The 15,442-nt window shown below is 37.2% G+C and overlaps 1 protein-coding gene across 1 annotated transcript; it reads right to left on the minus strand.

The window, feature by feature from the left end:
- Positions 1 to 689: 689 nt before the first annotated feature.
- LOC126818252 (neuronal acetylcholine receptor subunit alpha-10) lies at positions 690 to 14,943 on the minus strand. Its single transcript, XM_050545560.2, has 8 exons — positions 14,646 to 14,943; positions 14,464 to 14,543; positions 12,693 to 12,835; positions 7,409 to 7,453; positions 6,486 to 6,595; positions 5,303 to 5,838; positions 4,651 to 4,880; positions 690 to 3,687 (listed from the first exon to the last, which is right to left on the minus strand). Coding segments are annotated over exons 1-8 (1,443 nt in total). The 5' UTR covers positions 14,648 to 14,943; the 3' UTR covers positions 690 to 3,390.
- Between the last annotated feature and the right edge of the window lie 499 nt (positions 14,944 to 15,442).

Raw genomic sequence — 15,442 nt, forward strand, 5'->3', positions numbered from 1 at the left:
GATATGCTCATGTAGTTCACTTTGCGCTGCAATGGCGAATGTATTGCTCGCTCTTGTCAGAGCGTCGACGAGCTTCGATTTTGTTGCGCATGGCGCCGATATTGGCACTCAAGGCAGCTCATGAATACATTCTCTTGGCCTGATAGCTTCCACTGAGTCACCACATTGTTCTCAGAAATCTAGATGCGCTTTCACAGGGGTTTAAAATATTTTTTAAAAAAACATAAAGAAAGTAGTATATTTTATAAAGTCAAAAATTTTATGATCTTATATTTAAAGTAATCCTGATGCAGGGGTGGCTCTGTGAGTAGGTTGTTTGCTATTTAAACTGAGGGTCCTGTGTTCGATCCCGGTATTGGCAGAGAAAGTTTATCAGTTTTGTCCCGGTGCTTCCTCCTGTCAGTGATGCAGGACAGATGTGACGAGAAGCGAGGTTCCGTGTGCACATTAATTAGTTGTGCAGCACCATGCAGTGCTATACGTCGCTGGTTAGAAGTGGAAAGTACACGGGGAAAACTCCCGACAGCCGACGTGTGGCGCTCTCTTCTGCTAAATACTTTAATAGCCTTGTGATCATCTAGTATTGTCTGGGGTTATATTTGTTTCTTGCTCTCTTCTTAGGTCTCACGTTGTGTATTTTCTTTTATCCGTTTACTCAATTTATGGCTACAGGAATAACAATACCACAGTTCGTTTCTACATTTTATATCAAGTACTGGATACATAGATTACAAGCTTAGGTTACATTACAATACTTAAAATTAACGTGTCTTTCTCTCCACCCGTAACTTGCAGATGAGTTTACTGATGGAACACACTACGTCATATGGCTCTACTACAAATCAATGTGGTCTGCTCATTCCAGATGGTATCTCTTGAACCTCAATGGGTTTCTACATGGTGTCTACCCAAGAGCGAACATTCTGTTTGTTATATACGCTCAGATTCACAGCTATTAATTATTCTATTGGCTAATTATGGTGTAATTAATCATGCAATTGGCCACTCATGCCAAAAATGGAATGGTAACTTTCCTATCATTAGTGATGAACATGATATTCTGGTTTCACCCAGAATCGGCTATGTTTATTAATAACAGCTTTTTTTATGTGTCAACCTATCACTCATTCGAATGCGTGAGATATGAATGCCTTGTCTATGAATATGGTACCAATAAGCACTTATGTATTAATTTTATGCTATTATTAATTTAAAGGCAAAAATTCTACTAATCGTATTACATTCCTCCCTTTCTTAAGATTTTTTGCTCAGTATTAGATAAAAGATCCCGAGTCCCTGAAATGTTATTTCCTGTACTTTGGTGGAAGATTTTGCAGAATGCTGATGGTCAAAAAACACTTATAACATGAGTAAGAACAAGTACATGGAATTCATGTTATTTATTAAGAATCTTGCAAGAACGTACAAAGGTACTGTGAATCTGTGACAACTTATGAAGTGATAATAATTACATCATTTACATGGACCCATATCTTCGATATATTGTTGTGGTGAATATATATAAATAAGCACAGATATGACATGTCCTCATATTATTTTCACCAAGCATCCGCTTGTAACGTTTTATGATATTAATTTTACTCTCATATAATTCCTTACATATTATTACTATGATTATATAATGATATTTTATATTATTAGATATTATCAATATGATGACGATGATGGTGATGATTATAATTACCAGATATTGGTAGCACAACATTAAGCTGCCTTGAATTAACAGGATCAAGAGTTTACAGACCGTCTGTAAAATTAACTTTAATGTCCAAAAACAAAGTTCTTTCGCTTTATATACTATTCAAAAAAAGTAGGGGATATTTGATTTTTAAGTGTTATTAAAGTCACCTAATGAAACTGACGAAGAAACAAATGACAAAATGAAATGAAGTTCACATTCATCGATTTATTCCAAATGATCGTTAGACTAAGTAAGGCACAGACTGACCATTATAAGGGTAAAATGATACCCGGGGTCAAACAGCAAAGTTACCACAGCATCACAACCAAGTCAGTAACGGGTAAATCCTCCTCTGTTTGCCAAACAAGCATTGATCCGACGTGGCATACTCCTAATGAGACGTCTAAGGTCATTTTGGTCCAGATTGTCCCATTTCTGTTGCAACGCAGCAGCAAGTTCTTTGACATTGGCAGGACGTTGTTGACGTTGACGTAACCTCTGTCCAAGCATGTCCCAGACATGCTCGATGGGGGAGAGGTCGGGACTCAGTGCTGGCCAAGGTAATGTGGTGATGTTCTGTTGTTGGAGGTAACCTGTGACATCTTGCGTTGTCATCCTGGAAGATGAAACGGCGGCCATGACGTCGTGCGAACGGCACAACATGGACTGCCAAGATGTTGTCCCGGTAGTACTGGCCTGTAACACGCCCTGCAACAACATGTAAAGCCGTTCTTCCAGCAACAGTGATGCCTCCCCACACCATAACAGAACCACCCCCAAATCGATCATGTCTGATGACGTTAACGTCTTGGAAGCGCTCGTTTCGACGACGCCACACCCTCCTACGTCTGTCCAAAAAATCAACAGTGAACCTTGACTCATCTGAAAACATCACATTGCTCCAGCGTCGATTATCCCAGTGTTGACGATCCCTACACCAACGACGTCTTGCCTGAATGTGATGATCTCTCAAACAAGGGATCACGCGAGGGCGTTGGGCGCGAAGGTGACCCCTATGCAGTCGATTCCGAATCGTCTGGCCACTCACTCTCACACCAGTGTCTGTTTGAAGACGAGCGCTGATCTGATTTGCTGTGATGACACGATTTCTCAAGGCCAAGGTACGGATAAATCGATCCTGGGCTTGAGTTGTCGCCCTTGGTCGACCTGAGCGTGGTCTGTCCTGTACAGATTGTGTATCACGGTATCTGGACCATAGCCTGCTTATGACAGACTGAGAAACATTCATCGTCCGCGCCACAACCGCCTGTGTTGTGCCGATCTGTAGCATGCCAAGGGCACGTAACCTTTCATTTTGGGTAAGCCGACGCATATTAAAATTTGTTTTCTGGTCACTAATGTTTCCACCCTGGAATTCAATGCCACAATGACTGTAACATTCAAAGTCAGAGTCGTGCAAATCTTGGGTTGGACCCCCATGATGATCCCAAGCATCACCTGCATTCCATGCGGTAGCTATTGGTGCGTTTGGGCGTCACATGTAACTGGAAATGTTTCTTCTGTTAGGTTCTATAGTGACTTTTTTCGTAGTCATTTGCATATTTTAGTATTATGCCCCCAAAATCAAATATCCCCTACTTTTTTTGAATAGTATATCTGTGGCGGTAGTTGCCACCCTTTTCTTTTCGTCACCACTACACTAGTGTTTGTGTTGCGATTCAGCTTTCTCATTGTATAATGCACTGTAGTAATATAGCAAGAGTACATATGACGGTAAACAGGAAAAACAACAACAAAAACAACCTGTCCATCACCATAGCAACACGCTGCCATTCTGAATTTAACCTCTCCTTTTTTTCTTGATCAGCGAATTCATTTTGAACTTTTTTCAAAATATTCAATTGTTCCGTCATTACACCTAAAATAGGATCCATCTGCCTCACTTCAGAATCTTGGTTTCTATGGATGCCATTTGTGCCATTGTGGTTATTAACATGGAATAAGACGCCATTTGTGTGAGGTTTCTGAAAAAGCAGAAAACATCCAATAAACGTGTGATGGTCAGACGAGTTTTCAACACAAGTTCATTAATTTGGAATAATTTCATCGTAGAAGCTTAAAAAGTATCATCTTGGATGAATTTGATCATACTCAACCAATTCCTATTTTTTAAATTCATCAATAAAGAATAATAGACTATGAAAAATATGAGTTGGACTCCGGAGGGCTGGGCCTGTTACAATTAACCAGTTATAGACCCATCAAGGAAGCCCTTAAATCGAAGAAAATATCCCTGTGTTAAAAGTATACTTTAGAAAAATCATTGTTTAAAATGAAAAAAACCGTTGATGATGAAATAAGAAAAAATGCGAGGAAGTATATTGTCGTCTTCCCGGTCTGTTAGTCGTTTCCTCTGTCAACAATTCTTGTAAACGTTCCGCAGGTCAGAGTTTTTGAAATATTTTTTTTTTCGCCAAATTTGCCAGGATTGTTCAGCTATCGTTCAAAGTAAGAGACACCATTTAAAAAAGCTGTAGGTGCGTGCATATTGGATGCCTGGTAAGTCTATGTTTATGGTTTGTCCTTTTGCTATATATCATAGAAGAGGTTGGATATGAAAGGGGTGATTTTTTTTAGTTGGGTTTCTATGGGTGGGATGCGACATACAGACCAAGGTGATTTAATTTTAATATCTTGGACACAAATATCACAGCGGTTACAAGAATTCAAGCGACTAATCGAGACACTGGATTTAATAAAAAAAAATCGGGAGGGACAAGGGAGAGTAACAGTACGTCAATTTAATAAAACAAAAACATGAGAAAAGGATGAGTGAACTGCAGGTTTTATACCTCATGCTCCTCCTGGTAGACATAGTATTTCTGAAATTAAAACACGTTAATTATACTAATAAGTTCAAAGAAACGCTGGCATGTTATAACTTTCTTTCTAATATGCTGCCTCCATTATTAGAAAACATTCATTACCTGTTTTTTGGAACATTCGGTTGGGGTAAAATCATCGACTTCTCTCTGTGGATGAACTGAAGCTTCATAGTCTTTTACCAGGAGTACCCTTGCCAGACCTCCCAGAAATACCTTTCTGATCCACCTAGGGACAGGTCGCCCATGCTGACCTTTAAAGTGGAAGTTGAGAACGAAGACTGTTAAAATTGTTGACACAGACACCATCACCATTGCACATGCGAAATATATTCCTGGAAGAAACATAGTTCAAATGCCATTGGTTAATTTTCTTTGTGATATTTATTTATTATTTTGAAAGTATAGCCGGGGAAAGCGAAAACCAAATGAATCCACAACAAGAAAATAGAGTACAGTTGAATTCTGTTATCTTGAACCAGAAGGGGCAACGCTATCGAAACTGATTTCTAAAAAATATGTGTATTATTTATACATAATTGTGAAAGTATAGCCGGCGGAAAGCAAATGAAGGAATCCACGCCAATAAAGAAAGTACAGTTGAATTCGTTATCTCGAACCAGATGAGACCCTTATTGAAACTGATTTCTAAGAATTATATATATATTATTTATTTAAAAAAAAACAAACACGGAAAGCTTTCAGAGAATGTTGATAGCGTTGCTAATACAACGAGTAAAATATGTATATCATTTACCTATGAATGGAAAGTTTTCAGAGGTTGGTGGTAGTGTTTCTGACACAACGAGTAAGAAAACCGCCAATGACAGTAAAACTGTAATTTCTAACGATACCTTCTCTCCGGCATCTGGTGGCAGCAGAAATCCCAACATTGCAACGGACGTAATCAGAATACATGGAAACAACAGATTCAGGACGTAAAATAGTGGTTTTCGTCTGAGTGTCACGTAAAACGTCACGTCGGGATAGGGTTCGGGACTGGAAGGATATAGCGTGACAGTTCTCTTTAAAGGTACACTCTCCAAAGTCCATTCAGTGTTTACTTTAAAACTACTAATATCCCCGGTCGCACTTTTATTCCAGATGTCTACTTCGGATCCAGTGTACGCCCACGACCCGAAAGTCAACGGGCATTTTTGTGTATCAAAAGGGAAATACGTGACATCAACCCGACACAGACTGTCAATAACAGTAGGGAACAAATACGTAACTTTTCCATCTGAATTTACGGATGGTCTATAATCCTTTAATCCTGTTAATTCATCAGCAGCACTGCAATAACAAAAGAAAAAACTCGCTGAAAAAGGGACTATTACTAGAAAGTAAGTACCGATTTTTAATAACAACCCGGTTGAGAAGAATTTTCAGGACACCCGCAGAACTTAAACGGGATGAGGGCGTGGAATGTTTATGGCCATTTTACACGTGACCTCTGGGTAACGAGCATTAAAGATAATTCGAGAGCTAAATTTGCCTATTGCAGGTCTTTCTTTGGGCCTTAAATATTACATAAATTATTAATTAGACATTTATTAACATGACACTACCATAATCAACTCTCGGTGCCATCGGATGCTCTAGATGTTAACTAGATTAGAAAGGTTCGGCCATTTGCTGATTCAATTTAAAAATGTCGAAGCGAGGCTAAGGCTCGAATATATCAGTATATTTGCCGTGGTTACGATAATAAACAACCAATGCACACATCTTGTCAAAACTACAATCAGTGATAACTTGGCTCAGAATAAAGTAAATTGAATGAAATTTTCAATATATTCATTTTGCATTATTTATTTTTGAACTATTATAGCAAAAATGTCCAGCTCTTTATCTAAATGTGACATAATGTATCTTTAGCAATTAGATCTGCGCAATTAACAGCATGGTGACAATGTGGTGACATAAACATTCAGACTTACTTATCATATAATGTAATATCAGGTGTCCAAATCTTTTGAAATGGTAAAACGAGATTATCTATACCACCATATTCACTGACATTCCATATTAACTGACAATCAAACCATGCCTACAACATAAAATCAAAAATCAAACGTTGGTTCCTTACACATTCTTTTTCTTATGCGTTATTTTAGGAAGGGTTTAGGGGTGCAATTATGAAAGTTCGTTCGCGAAACCGTCCCCAATAACATAAATTCAAAAATACATATTATTTAAGTGTTTTATTATTGAACTTTTGAACTCCTGATTGAAATCATTTGGGTTAGCAAACTACGAATCTCTAACAGGAATATCAGTTCAAAAATGGTTCAATTCCGTTCAGTATTTACAAAGATGTGTGGAATTGAAATGTGATCTATGTTATAATCCCGCTGACATTTTGTTGTCCACGAAAATTTTATTTTCTTAATTAAATATATTAAATTATCAATAGGAGTACATATTAGTGTTGATTAAGCCGTTTGAAATTTGATATTTTAGCGAAAAATGCAAATGTGCATCGTCACTTTAAAACATTTTCTGTTGGTTGGTATCTTTTGCTACTGAAAGCTGAAGTAAGTGGGGTGGGCCCTTTCTTGTATATCGCAACCATAACATAAGGTTGCTTTTGTGAATAACCTGGGAGAGCTTTTATTTTGGAGAGTTTAAGGATCCTTTCAGGAAGACGTAGATTGTGAACATAATCTTAGTTTGAGGTTAAGAAATTATGTTTAACTACCAACATGTGAATAATTATGAGCTGCTCCACCCCATAACAAAAAAATGTTGTAGTCTCACAATTTCACCATACCAGTATATCTAGAAGCACATCTTTTGATATGACAGAGTACTATGGCGACTAATTGCCGAACTTGGTGACATTTCTATACACGGTACTTACCAATCTCATCCAAGCGTTTAATGTTAAGATTTGTTTAGGTTCATTCTGAAAGAAAACATTAGATGGCTGTTAACAAAACGGATCAGTTAATTTTTTGTTTTGCTATTAAGTAAATAGAAGATATTCACCACTGACTAATTAACTATACATATTACTGGTAATGTCGTCATGCTCAGCACAGGGAGCAAGTTAAATTAAACTATACAAAAAATAACCCTTTACATCAAATCAAGCATTATTGATGTATGATAAGGCCGCCCAGTACATTCAAATCACATTTATTCGTGAAACAAAGAAATGTCGATACTATAGAAAAAATATCTCTGTAAATAAATTATTAGATTAGGCTTATAGAAATCATTAGTCTATATAGTGAAGATGATTTAGTCCATACGAAACTCATGCTGACTACAATTAGCTCCTCCTGGGAACAGACACGTAGTTAGTTAACCGACATTATAATTCCATTTTCGACGATTTAGTTCAATATACACTAGGTATACTTCGAGAATTTTGAGTAGTATTAATTTCACTTTCATTTTCAAAAGTAATCAAATTGAAAATGTTTATTTACGCTTTCCGTGTATGAAACGGATTAGAAAAATAGTAAACTGATTTTTCAATATAGCGGTCATTCAGGGCGGGGATCCTTCTTTCTTAAAGATAGTCTGCAGGTTAAGGTAAGGGGTAGCCAGTCTGCAGACATATACTATCAGCATAGTTCCTGGATCAGTCATTTAAAACAAAATCACAACAAAATTTGTTATTTATGCGAACTTCCAAAATAACAGGTTATAAAGACTATGCCTACCCTGTCCCGTGAACGACAACTGTCCCTGATGCGCCAGATGACAAAACTACTGAACAGAATAAGGTAACTTCGGAGCGACGATGATTTAAACATGAGAAGTCATATCGGGTTTTCTAGAAGCAGTGCCGGACTGGGTCCACCTGTCCACCTGTCCGTGACAGGTGGGCCTAAGCTCATTTAAAAAAGTGGGCCTAAGCCTATAAAGAAAAAAGAAAAGAAAGAGAAATAAAAAAAGAAAAAAAGAAAAAAAAGAAGAGAGAAAGAAAGGAGAGGGGGAGGAAAGAAAAGAAAGAAAGAAAAGAAAGAAGGAAGGAGAGGACAGGAGACAGGACAGGAGAAAGAAATGAAAGGAAAAAATGAAAAAAAAACCACAAAAAAATAAGTGTACTAGAATTCTCAAATTCATCTAATAATAGTGCTCTTAGGTCATTCTGTTATCTAATTGTATCAGGAAATCAAACATTTGCCTTCTACTGCTTTGGTCTGAAATGCTTGGAAAATGGGTTTGCTGTTGTCAATTTTTAAAATTTTCCTGGTGGGAGAGCCCCAAAGACCCCCCTCGGACCGCGCTCGTGACACGCCTTCGGCGGGTACTTGTGTGGGCCTTGGTAAATGACCTAACAGGTGGGCCTTCTACCCCCCAGTCCGGCACTGTCTAAAAGAAATGTTCCACTCGAATGACTATATAATATAAGCTAAAATCATTTACTTGGCATGTTATTCCGTATTATAAAATTCATCGCTGTACAGCCTGTGACAGTAATGTATATAAACAGGTTAATCATGTCCCCACAGATAAAGTTTTAATACGCATGTTAATTAGATTAACATTTAGCACTTAATTAATAATAAGGGTATATACACACTTGTGTTGGTGGTTACGTGGTTGGATGGCCATGGCCGAGTGGTTTACAACATGCGCTGTAGATCATAAGGTCTGTTATCGGTTTTACTTTACAAGGGTCAGTGTCGGCTGCCTAACCTCGTGGGTTTTATTTGGGTTATCTCGCTTCCTTCCACTTCCACGGTGGCTCTGTGGGTTAAATGCTTGGTCGCCAGGCTAAATCTATTCGTTAAGGGCAGCTCAATTTTTGTCAAGGTGCAGTCCCGTGTACGCGAAGGTTCATAATAGAACCATTGACCGTCTTAATTACTCCGGTCGCTACAGTAAAAGAGGACATTAAACCCCATTTCTTTTCCTCTCACTTCAAAAGACCTTAGCGGGTTACTGAATAATTTGAATATCATATGATTTAGTTAGTACCGAGTGAACGTTAACTTCTCTCCGTTATAATATACATCCAAGAAATCGATACCAAGGTAGGCGAAAACACGTCGCATTATTCCCACAAGGTAAATATTATATTTGTATAAAATTGTATATTAATGGCCAAGTGAATGCGCGGATATCTATTGTTATAAAGTACAATGATGTGATACTAATCTGTTACTCATCCCACTTACACACCATCTCGCTGACCAGTGACTCATTCATTTTAAATGAAATATCAATAGAAACTTTACAATTTATAATTTATAATGTGAATTTCTATTAAAACTTACAAAACGTGGGAAAAGCGGGATGTGCTTAATTGGCTCCGCAATGATTACTGGGTAAAATCAGTCTTTTTGGAAGAATAAACAAGTGTTAAGGAAACTAAAAAGGTTCACGTTTTTGAGTGCGTGGTACACGGATATAGGGCACCAATGGGGTTTAACGTCCAATCAATAATAACAAGATCATTTCAGATCTAAAATATAGTACAACCGGAGAAAACCATTTTGAAGTATTTTTCCAAATTGACTGATTAAAAATTTAAAGCAGTTAAATCTTTATATTTTGGCACCTCGAAATTCACACAAATAGGTAGCAACGCATAATAATATAATATGGATGTATATAATATATAGACTGGCATAATTCAATCGTTTCTGTTTTACTGTAATTGCTAATCAGTTATGTTCGGCGAAATATGCAAATTGAATGGCAGACTTTGGCGTCTGGTTATTCCAGTATACACCGGTGGTATTCTCTTATTTTTAGCCTCGTTCATCGATGGAAGTGAACATTAGTCAGAACCTGTCAGTGAATCCAAACATAAATATGTACGGAGAATACAGGTTTAATTTTGGCTCTTCGCGGTAAGAAAACATTATGCCTTTTAAAGTAATATTGTAGGTCTAGGTAAAATATAATAAAGTAACCAGCCGATCTGATAATACGGGTTATATATGAAACATACATTGTATATAAACAAATAAGAAAAATCAAGATCTATATTAATAATAAACAGAAAATCTCTAGCAGAGTGTTACATAAAAAACAATTTTTAATAAAATGAAGAAACGGGACAAAATCGATTCTTGGCTGTTATTAAAGTAGTAATATTGTTATTAATCTATTAAAAAAACAACTTGGTCCAGACTTGCATAGAGTTAAAACATGATCACCTATAAACTTATTGAATCTTACAAACCTCCGCATTTCTCAAATACGTTTTAAACCTTTAATTCTGAATAAAGCAGGCTACGCTTAATAACATTGTTTACAGTAAATATATACTATTCAAAAAAAGTAGGGGATATTTGATTTTGGGGGCATAATACTAAAATATGCAAATGACTACGAAAAAAGTCACTATAGAACCTAACAGAAGAAACATTTCCAGTTACATGTGACGCCCAAACGCACCAATAGCTACCGCATGGAATGCAGGTGATGCTTGGGATCATCATGGGGGTCCAACCCAAGATTTGCACGACTCTGACTTTGAATGTTACAGTCATTGTGGCATTGAATTCCAGGGTGGAAACATCAGCTTAATTGTTTTAGTGACCAGAAAACAAATTTTGATATGCGTCGGCTTACCCAAAATGAAAGGTTACGTGCCCTTGGCATGCTACAGATCGGCACAACACAGCCGGTTGTGGCGCGGACGATGAATGTTTCTCAGTCTGTCATAAGCAGGCTATGGTCCAGATACCGTGATACACAATCTGTACAGGACAGACCACGCTCAGGTCGACCAAGGGCGACAACTCAAGCCCAGGATCGATTTATCCGTACCTTGGCCTTGAGAAATCGTGTCATCACAGCAAATCAGATCAGCGCTCGTCTTCAAACAGACACTGGTGTGAGAGTGAGTGGCCAGACGATTCGGAATCGACTGCATAGGGGTCACCTTCGCGCCCGACGTCCTCGCGTGATCCCTTGTTTGAGAGATCATCACATTCAGGCAAGACGTCGTTGGTGTAGGGATCGTCAACACTGGGATAATCGACGCTGGTGCAATGTGATGTTTTCAGATGAGTCAAGGTTCACTGTTGATTTTTTGGACAGACGTAGGAGGGTGTGGCGTCGTCGAAACGAGCGCTTCCAAGACGTTAACGTCATGAGACATGATCGATTTGGGGGTGGTTCTGTTATGGTGTGGGGAGGCATCACTGTTGCTGAAAGAACGGCTTTACATGTTGTTGCAGGGCGTGTTACAGGCCAGTACTACCGGGACAACATCTTGGCAGTCCATGTTGTGCCGTTCGCACGACGTCATGGCCGCCGTTTCATCTTCCAGGATGACAACGCAAGATGTCACAGGGCCAGGATCGTTACAGGTTACCTCCAACAACAGAACATCACCACATTACCTTGGCCAGCACTGAGTCCCGACCTCTCCCCCATCGAGCATGTCTGGGACATGCTTGGACAGAGGTTACGTCAACGTCAACAACGTCCTGCCAATGTCCAAGAACTTGCTGCTGCGTTGCAACAGGAATGGGACAATCTGGACCAAAATGACCTTAGACGTCTCATTAGGAGTATGCCACGTCGGATCAATGCTTGTTTGGCAAACAGAGGAGGATTTACCCGTTACTGACTTGGTTGTGATGCTGTGGTAACTTTGCTGTTTGACCCCGGGTATCATTTTACCCTTATAATGGTCAGTCTGTGCCTTACTTAGTCTAACGATCATTTGGAATAAATCGATGAGTGTGAACTTCATTTCATTTTGTCATTTGTTTCTTCGTCAGTTTCATTAGGTGACTTTAATAACACTTAAAAATCAAATATCCCCTACTTTTTTTGAATAGTATATTACAAACATTATTTAAGAATATTGCAATTATAGGCGCTTAAAACTATTATAATTTCTAAAGTACAATTAATTATTCTGAATAACAATGCCGCTTAGACACTATGTGAAACCCGGAAACCAACTAGAAACAGTTCCTTATTACATCTTTCATCGTCCTTCTGAAATACCTATAGGGAGCATTAAGAACGCAAATGTTTCGCAAGCATAAATCTTTGATTAAGTGTTGTATTCCTTTTTTTACATTTTACATTTTTCCGTATTTTAAACTTAATTCTTAATATTAGGTCTGCTTAATTGTTTTTTAATCTAAAAGGAAATAGGGTACCAATCCTAACCGGATATAAAGTAAACTCTAAGGGGTGTGTAGTTTAAAACTTACCAATTCTATAACCTGTCTTACAGCAATACCAACATAGACATCTATGGGCCCTGGGCTACCTTCACAAAGAGGTATGACATCAGTATGATAGTTGCTAAATATTTTTTTTAATAAAGCAGATTGGTTCGTCGCTTCTATTGAATCTATAAAATACATGTAGAATACTATTATTTATTCAGGTATCAAGAGTAAGAATGTGGTGTACCATAGTTCAGGGCCACAGAAATAGAATATTTGGAATTAAAGCCAGAGTCGAAAAATGATTTCGTCCAAATCATAATATTAAGTTATTATTCACACATAGCTTGGATCTTTCTAATCGAAAATGTCTGAGTTTAGACGAAAAGTTAAGCGTAGAACAAAAAACGAAGTCCAACTATAACCAAATGTCTTTTTACTTTTATTTATACTTTTTCAGGCACGGCTGCATAATTTTGAAGACACGCCACGAATTTGTCACCGACGCTTCCGGTACTGGTATTATCTAAAATAAAATCCCGAAACAAACCTTTATACTATAAGTATATTAGTAAGTGCAGGGGGCTGCACCACACAACATTTACACAAAAACAAAATACACGGACAAGACATCATACTCAGGAAAACACAGACAGACAATTAAGTGAATGGATCCTGGGGCTAGCCGTAAGCGTCCACTGCGCTGTACAGTCCCGGGTCTGTAGTGACACAGACTTCACTCAAATTTGAAAACAATCAGGAATACAACCCAAAGAAACCATTGTGCAATGCCAGCATGAGTCATGATCTGCTATATGCTACACGAAATACGAATGTAAGCATATGTAGTAAAATTCAACTATACAAGTAACCACATCGGTGAAATGTATTAAAAAAAGTAGTCTAAACCTAAATGCTCTAAAAAAAATCAAGAAACGTTTCAGTACCTGTCCCTAAATACAATATTAACCATTCAAAGTGATTTATTTATTCCATATTGATTCATACAATCATTTTATTGTCTTTGCTACTAAAATAATATACGCGCACGATATTTAAAATATCTACCACCTTGAAAATCTAAAACTAACCCAAACCCCAAAGCACAGACAATGTCAGGTCTGTAAATGTTGTGGTATCTAACTAAACAACGAAGCCGAGTCATCCCTGTTGTCACAAAGTACAGAAAACATTCCAAGCCCTACTCCAAAATGATGTTATAGTGAATGCTATTCAATTTGATATCAGCGACGACAAAACCATTAGCGTACGTCGGGTTTTCATCCTTAATCTACTACGTAATAAACATAATGTAAGTAATTTACTCCAATTACAAGCAGATTACTAGAAAATATATATTATGTGAAATAAAAAAAAATCATTTCTTTTTAGAATGCTAATTATTTTTTCTTGCTAATTATTAACATATATTGGGGTATTCATCGGACGGAACAATTTCGGGTTTGTGCTTCATATGCGTGTTCCGCACATCTGAACCATTCGATTATTGGATCATGCGTCAAATTGTGGCCGCCGTAGGCCGTAGATACCAGAACGATTCTTCTAATTAACATTATTTATGACCCAATATCCATGACGAAAATGTCTAAGTCAATTCAACATTTGCGTTTCTAGAATTCCCAGAACTCTAATAATGTGTGAATTGTGTTAATGACATTTGGTGCCAAACAATTCATGATTTTATTCATTGTAAGTTATTTGTTTTAGACATTTCAATGAAATGTTTACACGCAGCATTATTGGCGCTCAAATCGTTGCTTTAAAACACATTAAAAAAATAGTGGAAACTTACCACAGAAACTAAATATAAGGATGAAGACGAAAACAGTTGATCTTCTCACATTTTTCTTCTGATCAGCCATCTTTTCAAGCCTGAATAAAAATAGATATTTGTATAAGAGTATTATGTAAACATCCAAGACAAAGAGCCATTAACTAAATAATTAATAGTTTTATGAATATTTTGATGCTTACATTAAAGAGTTACTGATGCTGGGTAGACCTATACGGGATGACGTAAAACATTACTTTGTATCGAATTATGACTAACTTTATAAGTTATAATAAAAATCCGCGACAGCCGTTTCCCTACATACAACTGATGTCAGACAACACAACACAATACTGAATATGAATCAGAATATAAAAATATAGTCAATTCCCAATTGTGTAAAATGTCTCTCTCTATATTCATAAATCACAAATATCGAGTGTCAACACAGACTAATGTCAGTTCCAATACACCTTTGACAGAATATCAATAACTACTTATGTTTAGTCTCAATAAAAATCTGTTTTAGTCTTGTATACATTTCGCCAATGCCACTTTTATGTAAACGTTAAGATCGAAATTCCAGTAAAACTTTCACGAGATTCATAGATAAATTTATGAGGCAGGTATGATAATGTAACTGATTAGTGATTGTAACCAAAGCTCGTTTAAACACGACATACATCCATTTGGTAACGGTAAAAATCGATAAGGTATAAACATGTAACCGGACTAGGCATTTTCCCGTTTCAATACACGCTTAAGATTACTATCAACTAGATTTAATATTCCACATCCGAATGCCCCCATCTACATCTCTGATTAATATGGAAAACATAAATTAATGTACATAGAAATGCACTTACCTGTCAGATACTAGTTATCGTGTTCAGATCAAATATGTTTTCGACAGTATGGACAATACACAGGTAACCTTGTACAATTGAAGCAGAAAAAAGTAAATTATCAGGGGACATCAGTTAAATAGATGTGTTGACAA

This window comes from Patella vulgata, chromosome 4 (genome assembly GCF_932274485.2).
Source record: "Patella vulgata chromosome 4, xgPatVulg1.2, whole genome shotgun sequence".
In the NCBI taxonomy this organism is placed as follows: domain Eukaryota; kingdom Metazoa; phylum Mollusca; class Gastropoda; family Patellidae; genus Patella; species Patella vulgata.

Bases quoted from the DNA above. Each gene is read 5' to 3' on its own strand.
- LOC126818252 (XM_050545560.2), bottom strand. The intron at 6,596-7,408 runs GTAAGTACCGTG...TTTATGTTGTAG, and splicing joins TAAACGCTTGGATGAGATTG to GCATGGTTTGATTGTCAGTT. The intron at 4,881-5,302 runs GTAAATGATATA...TGTTTCTTCCAG, and splicing joins TGAAAACTTTCCATTCATAG to GAATATATTTCGCATGTGCA.